The sequence below is a fragment of the Mesoplodon densirostris genome, chromosome 18, assembly GCF_025265405.1.
Source record: "Mesoplodon densirostris isolate mMesDen1 chromosome 18, mMesDen1 primary haplotype, whole genome shotgun sequence".
NCBI classification, from domain to species: Eukaryota; Metazoa; Chordata; class Mammalia; order Artiodactyla; family Ziphiidae; genus Mesoplodon; species Mesoplodon densirostris.
The window spans coordinates 39661456-39680511 of record NC_082678.1 but is presented as its reverse complement, the minus strand read 5'-3'; the positions used below and the strand labels follow the sequence as shown (position 1 = coordinate 39680511).

Sequence of the window (19056 nt, the reverse complement as noted above, 5' to 3'; positions counted from 1 at the left end):
TCAAGTGCTGTTCTTGTTCTTGACCTTCAGTCTGCTAGGCATCCCGGGCATGGTTTTCTGCTCCACTCACTGACAGGACTAATTGGACTGATCTTTTTCATTTGGAAAAACTCCACTCGTAGACATATTTCTCCAAAGGATGCCAACTTCCAGGCCATTAGAAATTGCCTGTCATCTGCTGTAGGCAAGATCCTCCCTTGCCTTGCTTCCTTGTCAGATTCTGAAAAAGGACTCAGAAAGGCTTGAGTCCTGCCTGAAAGGCAGGTGGATCATGGGTCTCTGGATCCTCAGCATAAACAAAATGGTCTTGTGTGGCTGTACTATCCGACATTCGGGGTGGGGCGGGGGAGCGTCTTCAGTGGTTGGTTATTCAGATATTTTAGGAACTTGCAGATTTAAACCCAAACCTCAGCACTCTCGATGTTTGGGGCTGGGTAATTCTTTGTTTCAGGGGGCTTTCTGATGCACTGTAAGATGCGTAGCAGCATCCCTGGCCTCCACCCACTAGATACCAGGGATGTTCCCCACATCGTGACAATCACATACATTTCCAGACTTTGCCAACGGCACGTCCCGGGGGGAAAAAAATTAGCCCTGGTCAAGAGCTCTAATACCTTAATCCATCCTTTTCCTCTGAGCGTAACAGATGCTATACCTGCACAACTCCTTTTCTTTTTTAACCATTTTAGACATTTTTCTAAAATGTGCTTTAAGTAGCTTTTTTTTTTTAAAGGTGAGGGTGGGAGCAGACGCTCTCTGAAGATACTGTTCCTCTGCCCTTAATTAAGTCTCTGGAAACCTGGACCTAATAGCTTTGTAGGACAACTAGAAAGTGGTGTTTAAATTTGGATATATTAGTATTTAGTTGCCTGGTCTCGTTTTTACCAAGAACAATGTCCCATTTTATGTGAAATGATGGGGTAGCAAGATGATTCCTCGAGTAGAAGGGATCTGACCTCTGTGGAGTGGACGTGTCTCAGGGCAGGGAGGGGGTTATAGTTTAGACCCATTGAGGACACCTGGTGTCCTGGGCTCCCCTCCACCTGGACTAACCCCAGGAACCCTAGGAACTTCCATACCACTCTTGGGGGTTGGTCTACCTCCTGTGACCTTCCCCGGAGATACCTAGAGCCCATGGGTCTCCTGGGGATGTTCAAACCAGATTCCTAAAACTCCACCTCCAGCTTGGTGCCACTCTCAAGTCATCCAGTTGCCTGTCTCAGGATTGAGTTATTTTAATCCGATCATGTTGTTCTTAAACAAGCCCACAGTGGTCCCCAGGTGCCCCTAGAATGAAACCCCAGTGCCTGCCTCTGGCTGACGAGGCCCCGCACCGTCCCGCCTCCGCCCCCTCCCCCTCCCCCAACCTCTCCCCCATCACACACTGTGCTCCAGCCACGCTGGTCTGCTGGAGATGCTGAGCCAGCTGAGCTGGCTAGGTAGCCCACCCCCGGGCCTTTGCACCTGCAGTTCCTCTGCCCGGAATGTTCTTTCCCAGGTCATCTGGAGGTATGGCTGACTTTCTCTTCCTTCAGGTTGCTTCTTAAATGTCCCCCCTCGGTGGGGGGCAGTCTTTTCTCCTCACCGCCCCCTCCCCACAGCTGCCCACTCTGCCCATTGTCCTGCTTTCTGCTGTTCCCATGGTACTTCCAACTCTCGAAAGGGTCTCCTTCAAAGTGTCTGTGTTTAGTGTCTGTCTCCCTGCCCTGGGATGTAATTTCCATGAGAGCAGTGTCTGGTCTCGGTCACCACGGGTGTGGTACCCAGATAGGTACCCCATTCGTGCTGAGGAGTAAGCGAGTTACCGCCGAGGGTCTCTGGGTGCTAAGACAGGAGATTCTGGGCTGGGAGGGGCTCCATCACTTTCTGTTTGAAGAGCTGTCTGTGTGACAGTGTGGACTGGAAGACCTGAGGATATCTAGCTGTTCTTTTTTTAATTTTTTGGCCGCGCTGTGCGACATGTGGGATCTTAGTACCCTGACCAGGGATCGAACCCGTGTCCCCTGGAGTGGAAGCGCGGAGTCTTAACCACTGGACCGCCAGGGAATTCCCAGATATCTAGCTGTTCTTCCCTTGTTGTTCTCCGTGTGTGCTGGGTGGTTTCAGCTCAGGAAGGAGAGGGCTTGTTGACACTTAAGGAGGGAAGATGGGTCACGCTGTGGTCCTTCTGCCTGCCCACCTCCCTCCCTCCTTTCCTTCCCTCCCCCCCTCTCTTCCCACATAACATAAAGCTTACCACTTTAGCTATTTTAAAGAGTACAATTCAGTGACTTTTAGTACAGTCACAATATTGTGCAACTACCACTGTGATCTACTTCCAGACCATTTCCATCACCCTGAAAGGAAATCCCATGCTCATTAGTCAGTCATTCCCTTTCCCCCTCCCCCCAGCTCTTGGCAACCACAAATCTACCTTCTGTCCCTATGGATTTGTTTATTCTGGATATCTTACATAAATAGAACTGTACCTTATGTGCACATGTGTGCCTGGCTTATCTCACTTACTGTGATGCCTTCAGGGTTCACCCATGTTGTAATCTGTGTCGGGAGTTCATTCCGTTTTTATGGCTGCATAATATTCCGTTGCATGGATAGACCACATTGTGTTTATACACTCATCCGTTGATGGACATTTTTGCTGTTTCCACCTTTTGGCTATTGTGAATTGGGCTGCTCTTCGCATCATGCACATGTTTTTGTTCAGCCATCTGTTTCAAATTATTTTGAGTACATACCCCAGAGTGGAATCGCTGGGCCATATGGTAATTTTGTTTAACTTCTTGAAATGCTGCCAGACTTTTCTACAGTGCTGGACCATTTTACATCTCTGCTGGCAAAGCATGAAGGTTCCAATATCTCCACATGCTCACCAATATTTATTTTTGGTATTTAAAAAATAAATTATTAATATTATGATAGCCATCCTAGTGGGTGTGAGGTGGTATCTAATTGCAGCTTTGATTTGGGTTTCCTTAATGACTAATGATGTTAAGCATCTTTTCATGTGCTTATTGGCTATTTTATGTCTTCTTTGGAGTATACCTCATTTTGATGATTATTTTGTTTGCATTGTAATTCTGTGTGAACATTTTTCCCTCTCTTCCTTGACTGCAAGCTGCCTTATTTATAAAATGGGGCTAATATACTTCTTGAGAGAGATGATTTTTAGAAATTAAGGCATGGCTCAAATCTTCAGCATAAGTTTGAAATCTTCTCTTTTTTCCCTGCTGCTTTCTACTTTATTTTAAAATGCAGCATGTAGGGAATTCCCTGACAGTCCAATGGTTAGGGCTTCACACTTTCACTGCCATGGTCCATGTTCAGTCCCTGGTTGGGGAACTAAATTCCCTCAAGCTGCACAGCGCAGCCAAAAAATGAAATGAAATGAAATGAAATGAAATGAAATTAAAAATGCAGGGCTTCCCTCGTGGCACAGTGGTTGAGAGTCCGCCTGCCGATACAGGGGGACACGGGTTCGTGCCCCGGTCCGGGAAGATCCCACATGCCGCGGAGCGGCTGGGCCCGTGAGCCATGGCCGCTGAGCCTGCGCGTCCGGAGCCTGTGCTCCGCAACGGGAGAGGCCACAACAGTGAGAGGCCCGCGTACCGAAAAAAAAAAAATGCAGCATGTAAACCTTAGCCTTATTTTCCAACTTAGCAACTTTAATCGTTTTAATTTTCTGAATTTTGACATCTCTGAGTCTAACCCACCGTTGTATCCTCTGAATTTTTAGGTTTTATTCATATTTTAAAGTCAGTTTGTTTCTTAGCTAATGTAATATCTAGGCACGTATTTGACTTCTTGCTATTTTAGTGTAAGTGGGTGACTGTTGAAGTAGTTTTCATTACCACGTTTTCTTCCTTTTCAGAAAAAGTTGCCTTTGACCACACTGGCTCAGTGTCTGGTGGAAGGCTCAGCTGTCCTGGGAGACGACACGCTTCTTGGGTAAGGCGATTCCATGTATGGATTTGTGCTAGATCTAGGTGAGTCCCCATCCTTACAAGGGGACTAACAGTCCTCACGGAGATAGTGAGGACACCTGTGGTCTGGCTGGAGACTGGACGGGGAAGAAGGAAAGGTTGCCGGTGAGAAATTGAGCTCCCAGGTCCAGGAGTCATAGTGTCTGTGCAGGCAGCAGCTCCCAAGGGGAGAAGTTAACATGAAACTGTTGGGACTTCCCTGGCGGTCCAGTGGTTAGGACTCTGCGCTTCCACCGCAGGGGACACGGCTTCCATCCCTGGTAGGGGAACTAAGATCCTGCATCCCGCATGCCGGTGGGGGGCGGGGAAGGCTGTTGAAGGACACTTGAAATCCCTTGGGCTCCAGCAGAAGCAAATACGAAATCTCTCCGTGTCAGATGTCAGAACTTATAGGATTCCCAGAAGAACAACCCTTGCTGATTTTGAGCTCACAATAAAAACAATCTAAATATAGAATCATCATGAGAGAGGATCAGTAGACACAGTCGGTGGGAGAATCAGACCCTAAAAACTAAAAATAATGGACAACCTGAAAGGAAATGGACAGTAATTATGTTTAAAGTGAAATTTAAGAATTTAATAAAGACAAAACACAATAGGGGTGAAAAAAGAAGAGGGAGAATCAAAGAAAAACCAAATAGAACTTTTAAGAATTCAAATCATATTATAATTTAAACACTTACTTGAGAGAAACTGGAAGTTGCACACAGATATGGAAATTGGTGAACTTAAAGAGGTCTGGAGTTTAGAATTTACAGAATAAAGTACAAGAGGTAAGGATACAGACAGCATTAAATGGAGAGACTCAGATGGCAGGATGTAAAGATACAGCATTATGTGTAGCAGTCACTCCTGAAGAAGAAAATAGAAGGGGAAATTTATGGTTGAACTTTCCTTTTCTAGATTTGAATACAAACATGAGTCTTTAGATTTAAGAAGCACCAAAAGTCCTGATTGAGATCAACCAAAAGAAATCCATCCCTGGACACATCGTCATAAAACTACACACTATTAATAAAAAAAAAATTGAAAGTCAACCAGAGAAAGAGATAATTGTGTATAAAAGAGCAATTAGACAGATAACAGACTATTCGGGAGGCACAGTAAATGCCAGGAAATAATGGAGGAGTATCTTCAAGTAGTGAGTGAAAATATAAGATATCTAGATTCAGTGACAGACTAAATCTTTATTCAGGAATAAGGGGAAAATAAACATATTTTCAGGGGCTTCCCTGGGGGTGCAGTGGTTGAGAATCTGCCTGCTAATGCAGGGGACACGGGTTCGAGCCCTGGTCTGGGAGGATCCCACATGCTGCGGAGCAACTAGGCCCGTGAGCCATGGCCGCTGGGCCTGCGCGTCCGGAGCCTGCGCTCCGCAACGGGAGAGGCCACAACAGTGAGAGGCCTGCGCACCGCGATGAAGAGTGGCCCCCGCTTGCCACAACTAGAGAAAGCCCTTGCACAGAAACGAAGACCCAACACAGCAAAAATAAATTAATTAATTAACTCCTACCCTCAACATCTTAAAAAAAAACCAAACAAACATATTTTCAGGCACAGATTTAGAGAAGTTACTACTTGCATATTCTCACTGAAAAACTAGTTAAGGATGTGTGAAGTAGATTATGTACAGAAGAAAAGAATGAAATGCAGGTAACAAGATAGCATTTAAAAAAAAAAGTAGTGGGACTTCCCTGGTGGTCCAGTGGTTAAGACTCCACCTTCCAGTGCAGGGGGCGTGGGTTCAATCCCTGGTCAGGCAGCTAAGATCCCACATGCCTCGCAGCCAAGAGACCAAAACATAAAACAAAAGCAATATTGTAACAGATTCAATAAAGACTTTAAACATGGTCCACATCAAAAAAAAAAAAAAAGTGTGGGGGGAAAAAAATAGTGTGGGAATTCCCTGGCGGTCCAATGGTTAGGACTCCATGCTTTTACTCTGAGGGCCCGGGTTTAGTCCCTGGTTGGGGAACCAAGATCCCACAAGCTGTGCAGTGTGGCTATTTAAAAAAAAAAAAAAAAAAAAGAACCAAAAAACCTTTAAAAAAAATAGTGAATGTGGTATAAGGGACTTTTTCTCTCTTCCCATCTTAGATTCCTTCCTAGGGCCCTGCAAATTAAATTGACAAAAGACAGATTAATAAGAGAATAGCATACACATTTGATTAACGTGCAGTGCAGACACATGGCAGAACTCGGTGATGAGTAACTCAAAGGGGTGGCTGGAACTTGGGCTTATATAGCATTTTAAACCAAAGAACAGTGATTTTTAGAGAAGTGACAAACGAGAGAGGAAAAAAATGTTAGTTTCTATGGCAACGAGTTGTAGGAAGGTAAGTATATGAGGGACTAGTAGAAGATAAGGGTTAGTTGGTAAGGTGTGTAATGTAGAGTCCACTGGTGCCGTCCCTGGGCTGATAAGGGTCTAGAATTATCTCTGGTGATTAACATCTATCTTTGCTGGTAGAGAGGGGAGGGGGACACCTTTACAAATTCATGTCCTGCTTTTAGGCAAATAGGGGAAGGGTGGAGAGCTTTTTGTGTGTCTGCTTCTTCTCCATTGCCTTCAGTTCAAACTAATCCTTATGCCAAAGTGGCATACTTTGGGGAGGTGTATCCTGCTACCCTTCAGTGTAAAGAAATTATACATTGAATTAAGAAATAGCAATATAATAATCTGGGGGGCAGGGGGCCGTTAAAGCAAAGGAAAACTAAAATACTAGAAAATAATAATAGGGAGCTTTGGAAAGGGCATCAGTGTTTCAAGCTCTTCTATGAAAGGAGGATAAAGATATTACATTTAAAGTGAAGTGTGCATGTTAGAAAGGTAAGAACGACCACAAGAAGAAAAGTAATAGAACGTGTAACTTCAAAATTAGGTGGAGGATGGAGAGAGGAATAAACAAAATAGAAAAAAAAAAAGCCCACAGAACGGACTAAAAGAGAAAAAAGGGTCAGCACAGAAAAGCATAACAAATAGAAAACAGAAAAATGAAGGTAATAGCAATTACTGCCTCTATACCTGTAAATCTTACACAGCAAATGGAATAAACTCAACTGTTTATAATATACAGACTCTCAGGTGGGTAAACGTGGAATCCTGTTGTATCAATATGTTCTTTCTGAGAGACTTGCCTGAAACGTAGTGACACAGCAAGGTTGAAAGTAAAGGATGGTGGACACCAGGTAAAGATGCCAGAGTGAACACCCACATCTAATTTTTGTTGCCTTCCAAAATGGACTGTAATCCAGGGTTTTTTTTTTTTTTCTGAAAAGACATAAACCCACAAAGGCAGGAAAAAACAGGAGAGAAGACAAGAGGGTTTTGTGAGCTGTAAAGCATATGATTGACTGGGACCTGACTTAGCAAGTCCCAGAAAGCTGACTCCCAAGCCAGAAGTAGGATGTGCAGAGAGCTCAGATGGTTATACCATGAAATGCTGACAAGGCTCAGGAATTGGCGGCCCCAGGATCTCAGGAACAGTGGGTCGTTGGAGGGGGGTGGTGATGAAAATCACAAATGGGGGTTGAAAGCTAGTCAGGTGCTATTTGGATCACTCAGACCCAGCTCTTATCCACACCGCTGGGAGACTCTCATCCCCTTGCCCCCAAGCCCAGCAAAAGTCTGGAGCTTTATCTCTGGGGAGGGTAAAACAGAGCATCCCGAGACTGGGCACCAGGCACAGTGGAGTGTAAGGGTAGCAGTCATTAAGGTACTTAGATTTTTGAGAGATAAGAGAAGATAATGTGTCCATGAAATAAAAACCAGGACATTAATTAAGAAATACAAGAAAGAAATATTCAGAGGATGTTAATTAAGAAATACTTGCAGGAAAGAAATATTCAGAGATCAAAAGCAAATTCATAGAAATGAAAAATATGACCTTCTCAGTAGAAGGTTTGGAAAATAAAGTTGAAATTATCCAGAAGAGAGCAAAAGACAAGGACACGGAAAATAGAGAAGTTAAAAGAATAGAGGGCCAATCCAGGAAGTCTTAGGCCTGAATAACAGGAATTGCAAGAAGAGGAGAGGAAGAAATCATAATTATAGTTTAAAAAATAATCCAAAGATATTTTCCAGAAGTGAAGGATGTGAGTTTCTATATTGAAAGGGCCCACCAATCTCCTAATACAATAGGAAAACTTAAACCTATGCCAGGACTCACCAGTAGTGAGTACTAGTGACAAATAAAAGATTCTACACCTTCTAGAGAAAACATGGTCATATATGAGGGGTCAGGAATCTGAATTCTTCCGGCCTTACCAAAAGCAATAGTGGAAGCCGGAAGATTATTATTTTTTTTAAATAAATTGATTGATTGATTGATTGGCTGTGTTGGGTCTTCGTTGCTGCTTACGGGCTTTCTCTAGTTGTGGTGAGCGGGGGCTACTCTTCGTTGCGGTGTGCAGGCTTCTCATTGTGGTGGCTTCTCTTGTTGCAGAGCACAGGCTCTAGGTGCACAGGCTTCAGTAGTTGTGGCTCGCGGGCTCTAGAGCGCAGGCTCAGTAGTTGTGGCGCATGGGCTTAGTTGCTCCGCGGCATGTGGGATCTTCCCGGACCAGGGCTCGAACCCGTGTCCCCTGCATTGGCAGGTGGATTCTCAACCACTGAGCCATCTGGGAAGCCCGAAGCTAGAAGATTATTGAACAATGCCTTCAAAATTCTGCAGGAATATGAAGCATAGAATATAGTCTCCTGTCTAATTTCATTCAGCCTGAGGGTAAAGAGAAGTTGTGATACACAGGGTCTCAAAAAATGGACTTCCCACACACTTTCTCAGAAAGCCGAAGCGTGGTGGGCCCACAGGGACGCAGTGACCGAGACAGGCAGGGGTAGGGGAGTAGGAAACAGGATCTCCAGCCCAGGACAGGGAGAGAGAGAATCCAGCAAATGATGAAGGGAGATTTCAGGAGGACCGCCGTGCCTGGAGAGAGAAGGAAAACTCAGTGTGGATGGACACGGGTCTGGGAGAGACTGATTCAAGAAGATGAAACATGAATTCACATCGGGGTGGTTCCGTAGCTTAAGAGACAAATAAGATTGGCAGAGGGCCTCCCTGGTGGCGCAAGTGGTTGAGAGTCCGCCTACCGATGCAGGGGATACGGGTTCGTGCCCCGGTCTGGGAGGATCCCATATGCCGCGGAGCGGCTGGGCCCGTGAGCCATGGCCGCTGAGCCTGCGCGTCCGGAGCCTGCGCGTCCGGAGCCTGTGCTCCGCAACGGGGGAGGCCACAACAGTGAGAGGCCCGCATACCGCAAAAAAAAAAAAAAAAAAAAAGATTGGCAGAGGATTTGGGGTGCAGTCAGGTACACAGAAAACTAAACAAGCAAGCAAAATAAGGCAATTACTAACTCCCAAGAGAACAAATAAGTGTGCGGGAAGGACCAGTAATCAGTCCACCACCCAGCTCTGCTCTGAATAGCAGATGGAGTCAAAAGGTAGTGGAAATACTAAATATCTACTGATAGAAATAAATGGAGGAAGGGGAAATGTACATAGAGCTAATTCTCATTTCCCATGGTTGAGAGTCAGTAGTGAATGCTTAACAATTCTAAAAAGAAGCAGCAGTTGAAATAGGGAGCTAAGAACCAGAAAAATCAGAGAAAAGACACCATTAAAAAGATACAGAGATAAACCCACAACCTGGGAGTTGACATTTGCAGCAGATCTGAAAAAGAATTTAAATCTACTCGACACCCACACACATACCTGTAAGTATATAAAGAACTCCTGCATATAAAAAGATCATAATACAAAAATCACCAAAAAATACGAATAGACACTTCATGGACGAGGGACCCTCAATGACCCAGTTAAAAACATTTACGGGCTTCCCTGGTGGCACAGTGGTTGAGAGTCTGCCTGCCGAAGCAGGGGACAGGGGTTCGTGCCCCGGTCCGGAAAGATCCCACATGCCGCGGAGCGGCTGGGCCCGTGAGCCACGGCTGCTGAGCCTGCACGTCAGGAGCCTGTGCTCCACAACGGGAGAGGCCACAACAGTGAGAGGCCTGCGTACCGCAAAAAGAAAACCAAAATGTTTACATCCATGGTTTGACGCTGAACCTATTCTTCTGTTACTTACTTTTTACATTTATCATTATGTTGTGGCTTATCCATCTTGATATACATGCAGAATTAGGTGAAACCTAATGATGAATGCAAAAAGCAAGCAATTTAGCTGGCTGAAGCAGCTGTATGATGTATTGCATGTGAACACATACATATATAATAAAAGTGTAGGGGCTTCCCTGGTGGCACAGTGGTTGAGGGTCCGCCTGCCGATGCAGGGGACACGGGTTCGTGCCCCGGTCTGGGAAGATCCCACATGCTGCGGAGCGTCTGGGCCCGTGAGCCATGGCCGCTGAGCCTGCGCGTCCAGAGCCTGTGCTCCGCAACGGGAGAGGCCACAACAGTGAGAGGCCCGCGTACTGCAAAAAATAAATAAATAAATAAATAAATAAATAAATAAATAAAAATAAAAGTGTAAAAGTATGGACGAGAGGGCTTCCCTGGTGGCACAGTGGTTCAGAATCCACCTGCCAATGCAGGGGACACAGGATGGAGCCATGGTCCTGGAAGATCCCACATGCCACAGAGCAACTAAACCCGTGCGCCACAACTACTGAGCCTGCACTCTAGAGCCTGTGAGCCACAACTTCTGAGCCCACGTGCCACAACTACTGAAGCCCACGTGCCTAGAGCCCGTGCTCTGCAGCAAGAGAAGCCACCGCAATGAGAAACCCGCGCACCGCAATGAAGAGTAGCCCCCGCTCGCCGCAACTAGAGAAAGCCCATGTGCAGCAACGAAGACCCAACGCAGCCAAAAATAAAAATTAATTAATTTAAAAAATATATATGGACAGGAAAAGTACATACTAACTTTAGAATAGTATTACCTCTTTCCATACTTTTGTTAATTTGTAAAAACTTTTTACATGAGTTTCAGGTAACATGGTACCGTGAAAAGGGAGGGCTGTTTGTATACCCTTCAGGGGAAATGAACATCTTTGAAATATTGTATTCTCCCATCTAGGAATATGGCATAACCTTCTACTCATTCAGGTCTTATGTAATTCGCTCATTATTAATAAACTTTTACATGGTTTTCCATTCCAGTTTTTCATTGGAAAATCGTCTGCTCATCCTATATTAAATAAGTTTTCATGGCTTGGGAGAAGGAGTTTTCTTTTTTAGAGCCTACTGACATTGAGGTTTTGGTATGTGTTTGAAGGTATGTTGGTTTGTTGGCACATTGACTTTAGCTGTTTTCTCCAGTGGTCTCAGGAGGGAGAAGCATCTGGCTCTTTCTAGGCCTGTGGATTTGGCATGTGTGAATCTGTTCTCTCCACATCTCTCTTACTTTCCCCACAAATCCCCTTTTAGCTCAGGCACACAGTAGGTACTCAGCATCCTTTAAAAAGTAGACAGTGTCAGAAATGAAACCACATGCAGCAAGTTGGTCAGTGGGACGGCATGGCAGTCAACTGCTTTATTAACACCATCTCGTGAGTGTTTACCTGGCCGGGGGGTGATGGGTCACAGCTTTCTCTACAGGGTACTCAGGATGGTTTTTCTTCCCTTCTGTCACAGGAAGATGCTGAAGCTCTGTGGCGAGGCAGAGGACAAGCTGGCCCAGGAGCTGATTCATTTTGAATTGCAAGTGGAGAGAGATGTGATCGAGCCCCTGTTCCTGCTGGCCGAGGTCAGAAGCAGGAATGAGGCTGGGCCCGCGTGAGCGGGGAGGGCTGAGTGGTGGGCTCTGGGGTCCTTCTGCTCTGGCCTCATGGCTATTTCTACCGCTCACCCCACTCTGTGGCACAGTGTTTCACTGGGGATCGTTCCTACCCGACTGCCTGGGGTTCCCCAGCCTGGTAGCCCTTTGAGCTGCGGGCTGCCCCCTTCTCCCACCCACCCCCTCCTCTGCTGGCATCCCCATGGGTGAAGCTGCAAGGCTGGCAGCATCACCGTTTCCCCCGCAGGGTCTCCACCCCATCTCCACCCCTGCCCTCCACCTGTCTCAAGTCTTCGGTGAAATGAGCAGTGGAATCTAAAATACGACACAAATGAACATAGCTACGAAACAGAAACAGACTCACAGACATAGAGAACAGACTTGTGGTTGCCAAGGGGTAGGGGAAGGGATGGATTGGGAGGTTGGGATTAACAGATGCAAACTATTATATATAGAATGGGTAAACAACAAGGTCCTACTGTACAGCACAGGGAACTATATTCAATATCCTGGGATAAACCATACTGGAAAAGAATATGAAAAAAAAAGAATGTATATATATGTATAACTGAATCACTTTGCTGTACAGCAGAAATTCACACAACACTGTAAATCAACTATACTTCAATTAAAAACTTAAAAAAAAAAATGAACAGCAGCCCCTACTCACAAGGGCTGGGGACCCATGTCCAAGAGACTCTCTAAGGCCCCCTCACTGTTTCTGTTTCCATAGGGCCCTTCTCTTTCTACTTTAAAGGACACTAAAGAAAACTGTTTTCTTAAAATGAAGCCTTAATGCCTATGTGACAGTTTTGCCAGCTTCAACCAAGTGAAGTTTTATCAAGAAAGAAAATCACTGGGGGATGTTATTTGTCCTGAAGCCTGGACCTACTCCCAGTTCCCTTTAATTGGTCGTACAAGCCTCCACGGTGCCGTAGTGATGGAGATGTTCCACGTCTGCACTGTTTGGTGGCCACTAAACATCTGTGACTACAGAGCTCTTGAAATGTGTTTAGTGCAACGAAGGAACTAAATTTTTTAATTCTGTTTAATTTTTGTTCCCTTGAATTTATTTATGTATTTATTTTTGGCCGCGCCCAGTGGCATGTGGGATCTTGGTTCTCCGACTGGGGATTGAACCTGCACTGCCTGCAGTGGAAGTGTGGAGTCTTAACCACGGGACTGCCAGGGAAGTCCACGTTCCCTTGTATTTGAAATGGCATAGCCACAGGTGGCTCAAGGCTACCTACCATATCGGGCAGCCTTGCCCTGGACGATGTCTGGTTTCCTTTCTAGACCACTCCCAGCACCTCCCCATCCCCTGGTGCCATTTCTGGGACAGATGAATGGGTAAATAATTACCGAAGTGCTTAGAAGTATTCAAGGAGAACGTTCTAGATATGGTGCTTTGATATGGACCAGCCCTCGACTTCTCAGATGCCATCCTGGTATAGCCTAGACCATTCCTGAGAGGCCCTCTTGCTCTTTATAAAGGTGCTCTGGGGTCCCAGCCAAAGCCGTGAGAGAACTCAAGGGGGCAGGTCTGAGCTGGGTGCTGAGACTCGCTTTGCATCTGGGCTCCGCAATGACCCAGGTGCCTGGGGACAATTGTCTGTCTTCCTACTGGAAGTCAGTGCCCTACTCATCTATGCCTGGAAGAGTGAATACAGAGCACCTCGTACAACACTGGACCATCCTCACATTTTTTCCTTTTAAATTCTCAACTCCTTCCCCACTCTTGCTGGGCCTGCAAGCAACATCCTGCACTGGAATATTCACTTAAGTCACCTTTAGAAATAAAAGGGCATCCACACACAGCCACCGTGGGAGAACTTATCACTCAGTGAAGCCGCGGCGATGTTTATTCATTATTTACTTTGGAAAAAGAAAACTCCCTTCTATAGGAATATATCCTAATTGCATTCCCCATAGCTTCTCAGGCCTCCTGAGGCCAGTTCTCCTCCTCCAGCTGTCTGTGTTGAATTAGGTCCGTGTGTCAGATCTACCTGCTTTTCTTCCCATGTCTGGCCCTTACACAAGCAGAGAGATGTTTTTGCCGGCTGGGTGAGAGCGGGAATGAGGCGGGCAGAAGTGAGCAGGGCGACCCAGGGCCTCTGAGATGGTCTGGCTCGACTCGGGACCTGACAGATTCCAGTGAAGAAGCAGCAGAGTTGAGTTCAGGAAAGGGAACCAAGAATTTCCTCCAAAAATGAGGATTGGGAGACCTCGAGCAAACTTGTTGGGAAGATATCATTAATTCTTTAAGCATCTGTCTTTTCTCGCAGACATAGAAAACAAACTTATGGTTACCAAAGGGGAAAGGGAAGGCAGGGATCAATTAGGAGTTGGGAATTAGCAGGTACACACTACCATATATAAGATAGATAACCAAGAAGGCCCTACTGTATAGCACAGGGAACTATATTCAGTATCTTGTAATAACCTATAATGGAAAAGAACCTGAAAAAGAATAGATATATATGTATAACAATCAATTTGCTGTACACCTGAAACATTTTAAATCAACTACACTTCAATTTAAAAACATTAAAAAGAGCTTCCCTGGTGGCGCAGTGGTTGAGAGTCTGCCTGCCGATTCAGGGGACACGGGTTCGTGCCCCGGTCCGGGAAGATCCCACATGCTACGGAGCAGCTGGGCCCGTGAGCCATGGCCGCTGAGCCTGCACATCCGGAGCCTGTGCTCTGCAACGGGAGAGGCCACAGCAGTGAGAGGCCCGCGTACCACACACACACAAAAAAAGATTAAAAAAAAAAAAAAAAACAATCTGTCTTGGGCTTCAAATCCACTGTGTTTTTCTTCTCCTGTATCCACAGGTGGAAATCCCAAATATCCAAAAACAGAGGAAACATTTAGCAAAGCTGGTGCTGGACATGGACTCTTCACGAACGAGGTCTGGTGGGATTTCTTTGCTTTCATTTCTGCTCCTTTGAAGGAGCCGTGATCATGTTTGAGGGGCAGGGTTTTGCATGTGAGCATTTTCATTTATCGGATGTTTCTTATACCACCATGTGTCAGGCACTGGAGGTCCTGGGACCGTGCTCTCATTGAGGCTACAGCCTGGTTTGGGAGTTAGATCTAGGCAGGAGAACACACACGTGAGGCTGTTTCAGAAGCCGTAAGTCCTATCAAGAAGAGAGCACAGTGTAATTTTGGCAGGAGATGTGGAGAAGCGGGCTGCAGCATTAGATAGGGTGAATGAGAGAAGGCTTTTTTTTGAGGAGATGACACTTGATCTCATAAGGAGGCAACCATGCAAAGATCTGGTGCAGAACTGCCCATGACAGCAGGAACAGCAGAAGCAAAGGTCCTGCGATGGGAATGAGGTTGACGTATTCAGGACACAGAATGAAGACCAGCATGGCAGAGGTGGAAGGGACAAAGTGGGGAGTGGTAGGGGCAGAGATCAGAGAGGCAGGTAGTGTGACGTGTCGTCCTGTTTACCATGAGAGGAGTATTTCTGATCCTGGGGACCTGGTCTCCTTTTCCTGCGGTCGATGGTGTGACTGTCTCTTCTGCAGCCGTTCTGTAACCCTGAGACCATTATGGGAGAAGTGCAGTCCCAACAGTGCTGTTCTTCCCCTGCTCCCTCCTCCAGAATCTACCGGGAAATTCCCGTTCCAGCAGGGGCGTGCCATGGCCCTGCAGTGGCTTTGACTGTGGCTGTCATAAGTCATGGTTGTGTGTAAATGCCTTTTTATTTCTTACAGTGGCATGTGTGCGTACATGTGCACGTTGAAACAGTGCAGACTCGTGAATAATAATACGGAAGGAACATTTTGGTTCCACCTTTGGTCCTTTGTAAGTCAAGTTTAAGAATCTCCACATCTTATTTTAATTTTCTTGAGAAAAAGAAACAAAGACAAAACTGGAAATTCTTTGGCTGTGAGCTATAGGATAACGAAACAAACCAGGAGTGAATGATGAGGTCCAAGATCCAGGTTGCCTGTTCTCTAGACCTGCGACCTTGGTCAAGTCACTGAACCTTCCAGAATAGTAGTCTCATCACCTGTGCACAGACAGTAGCAACATTTGCAGTATTTGTGGGCTGACCTGGGAGGTTGTTTGGAGTGTCAGATGAGATCCTGTTTGTCACAGCACTTCCCAAGAGCTTTCCAAAAGGAAGCTGCTACTATAACTAGTTGAGGCACCAGAATTCTGCATTTGGATCAACAGAAAGTATAGCACAGTCCCCCAAGACCAGAAATAAATCAGGCTAGATTAGCAGAGAAACAGAGTTTCTTTCTTCTTCTTCTTTTTTTATTGCAGTATAGTTGATTTACAGTGTTTTGGGTGTACAGCAAAGTAATTCAATTAGACATTTATATCTATATATCGATTTTTTTCAGATTCTTTTCCATTATAGTTTATTACAAGATACTGAACATAGTTCCCTGTGCTCTACAGTAGGTCCATGTTGTTTATCCACCATATATATGGCAGTGTGTATCTGTCAGCGTTTCTTTAATTCACTTAGTGTTTCCCAAACTTCAGTCCACCTGAATGATCTTTGACATCTGTGCCAACACACCTTGTGAAATGTCGATACATTTTTTCAAAATGAGTCTATTTAAAAGAGAAATCTTAACAGCACTACCATAAAGTGAAAGGCAGTGCCCTTAGCTACCAAGTATCAGGTAAATGTACAAGTGGACAGGATGAAAGCAGTACCCGTGCTGTTAAATTTTAGGTCCTGTTGCCTGTGGAAGGCTGTGATCCTGAAGTCTCCAGTTGCTGAAAAGGGAAGAGGAGGAGGAATTAGAAAGTGGTTGAAGTTACTCTGACCCAGATCTGAGGCCCTCCCCCTAGGGCCCTTGGAGGAGCAGAGAGAAGGTTGCATCAGGCATAATGGTGTGGTATGACTTCCTACAGTGTCCGTGCGCCACGTAAAATGCGTCCTGTAGCCCCAGTGTTCAAGTCCCACATCCTGGAGTCACATAAGATGATGGCGGGTATGCTGCTTGTCCCACCGTCCGGGTGACGGTGGACACCGGGCTCCTGGGTTTGCAGTCATTTCCTTCTGTGAGGACCTGGGATTTAGTTCTGAGATCTCTTCTCTGCTTCTCTAAGGAACACCTGCATTCCCAGCCCAGAGCTTCTGCTCAGAGGACTGGATGTTAGCATCAAAGCTTGTCATTGCCTTGTCCACTTACGTATTTTCTTTCAGCCCCCTTAGGGGAGAGAGAGTTTCTCCCTGGTGACAGCCGTGGTCAACCTAGTCTTGTCTTATATTTTTAATGGTGACACCAAGTGGTGTGTAGATTCTGAAACCACAGAGGAGTGTCATCAGGGACCTCCCTTCCATGATTTAACAAACATGTTCGTGTCTTCAGCTCATCCTCTCTTGTGTGTTGGGATTTGGTAAGGAAATAATCTACTACCCCCTCCAAATTTTTATGCTTCTAACCTTTAACGTGGACCCTTGACAACGCTGGTTGTTTCTGAAGCCAACTCACCCCAACTTCTTGCCTTTTCCTCTAACCCTTCCCCTGAGTCAGCATGAGCACTGTTTCCCAAGATGGAGCAGTGAGCGTAAGACCAGATACTGTGCTACTGAAATGCAAACGTCACCAGCTACTCTTGGAGGAGCAGTTGGGTTCTCACTGCCCCCGCCTCTACCCCACCCCACTTCCCCATTTGGTCAGTCTGCATACATTAGGGTCTATTCCTTGTAGCATCCTCCTTCTGAGCCGGGACCTCAGAAAGTGGAGGATGCCAAAGGCAGAGGAGCGGAGAAGACTGGGCAGATGAAACAATAAATGTCCCACTAAAGCAGCTTTCCTGTTTCCTTCCCAAACTTCTTCCGGACTTCCTGTCACCCTGAACTGATCTTGAGTTTGCCTTCTCTTACCCTTCTCCTGGTCTCTGAAACATCTTACCCTTATTTCTGGCCTTTTTCTTTCCATTAGCCTTTCCTTAAAGCTTGTATTCTGTCTTCACCATCCCCAAATCGTAGACTGATGGCATCTTTCCCAGAGAATGATGGGGTCACCTCAGCTACCTTAGTGGGAAGAAATGAACTCTCTACTCTTCAAACTTCAAAGCTCAAACTCTTCTTGGACAAGAAGCCTTATTTCTTCTCTTAACAGAGCAGAACAATTGTTGAGTTTACTTATAAGAGCCTCTGAATGAGAAGATCATCCTTCCTTGAAATTCATGATTTTTAAAAATATTTTAATTTTATTGGAGTATACTTGATTTACAATGTTGTGTTAGTTTCAGGTGTACAGCAAAGTGATTCAGTTATACATACATATATGTTCATTGTTTTTTAGATTCTTTTTTCATATAGGTTATCACAGAATATTGAGTAGAGTTCCCTGTGCTATACAATAGGTCCTTGTTGGTTATCTATCTTATATATAGTAGTGTATGTATGTTCATCCCAAGCTCCTGATTTATCCCTCCCCACCATGTTTCCCCTTTGATAACCATAAATTTGTTTTTGATACCTATAAGTCTGTTTCCTTTTTGTAAATAAGTTCATTTGTATCTTTTTAAAAAATTAGATTCCACATATGAGTGATATCACATGATATTTGTCTTTCTCTGTCTGACTGACTTCACTTAGTAGGATCTCTAGATCCTTAGATGGATCTCTAGATCCATCCATGTTGCTGCAAATGGCATTATTTCATTCTTTTTTATGGCTGAGTAATATTCCATTATATATATATGTACCACATCTGCTTTATCCATTCCTCTGTCGATGGACATTTAGGTTGCTTCCATGTCTTGGCTATTGTAAATAGTGCTGCAATGAACACTGGGGTGCATGTGTCCTTTCAGATTATGGTTCTCTCTGGATATATGCCCAGGAGTGAGATTGCTGGCTCATATGGTAGCTCTATTTTAAGTTTTTTAAGGAACCTCCATACTGTTCTACATACTGGTTATACCAATTTACATTCCCACCAATAGCGTGCAAGGGTTCCCTTGTCTTCACACCCTCTCCAGCATTTATTGTTTGTCGAAATTCATGATTAGTGGCACTTTTCCCAGTTAGTTGCTACCTATACAAATGTTTCCAAGTTTCCCTTGATATTTTGCTATTCAGTCTCCACAAAGGGACCATTTGGGGGGCATTTTATCACTATTGTATAATATCAAAGTAGATTACTTATCCATTACAAGTAAAATTCCTTATAAATGGAGGGGAAAGGTGTATGTTTTTAAACTACCAGGACAGAATTGGGGGTAGGGGGAATAAAGGGGAATAGGGAAGAAAAGAAAGAGATAACTTTGGATAATGTCTTCATTTTAATATACATATATTAAGTGTAATTTGGATTTTTTAAAAAACAAATCTAATCCAGATCTA

At 45.0% G+C, this 19056-nt stretch overlaps 1 protein-coding gene across 2 annotated transcripts in view; it reads left to right on the top strand.

Moving 5' to 3' along the window:
* ARHGAP44 (Rho GTPase activating protein 44) overlaps positions 1-19056 on the top strand; it is a 148526-nt gene that overhangs the window by 81714 nt on the left and 47756 nt on the right. For both annotated transcript variants that reach the window (XM_060080743.1, XM_060080744.1), the window contains exons 4-6: positions 3869-3945; positions 11575-11686; positions 14552-14628. In XM_060080743.1, the coding sequence (XP_059936726.1) occupies positions 3869-3945; positions 11575-11686; positions 14552-14628 (266 nt within the window). The remainder of the gene's footprint in view (positions 1-3868; positions 3946-11574; positions 11687-14551; positions 14629-19056) is intronic.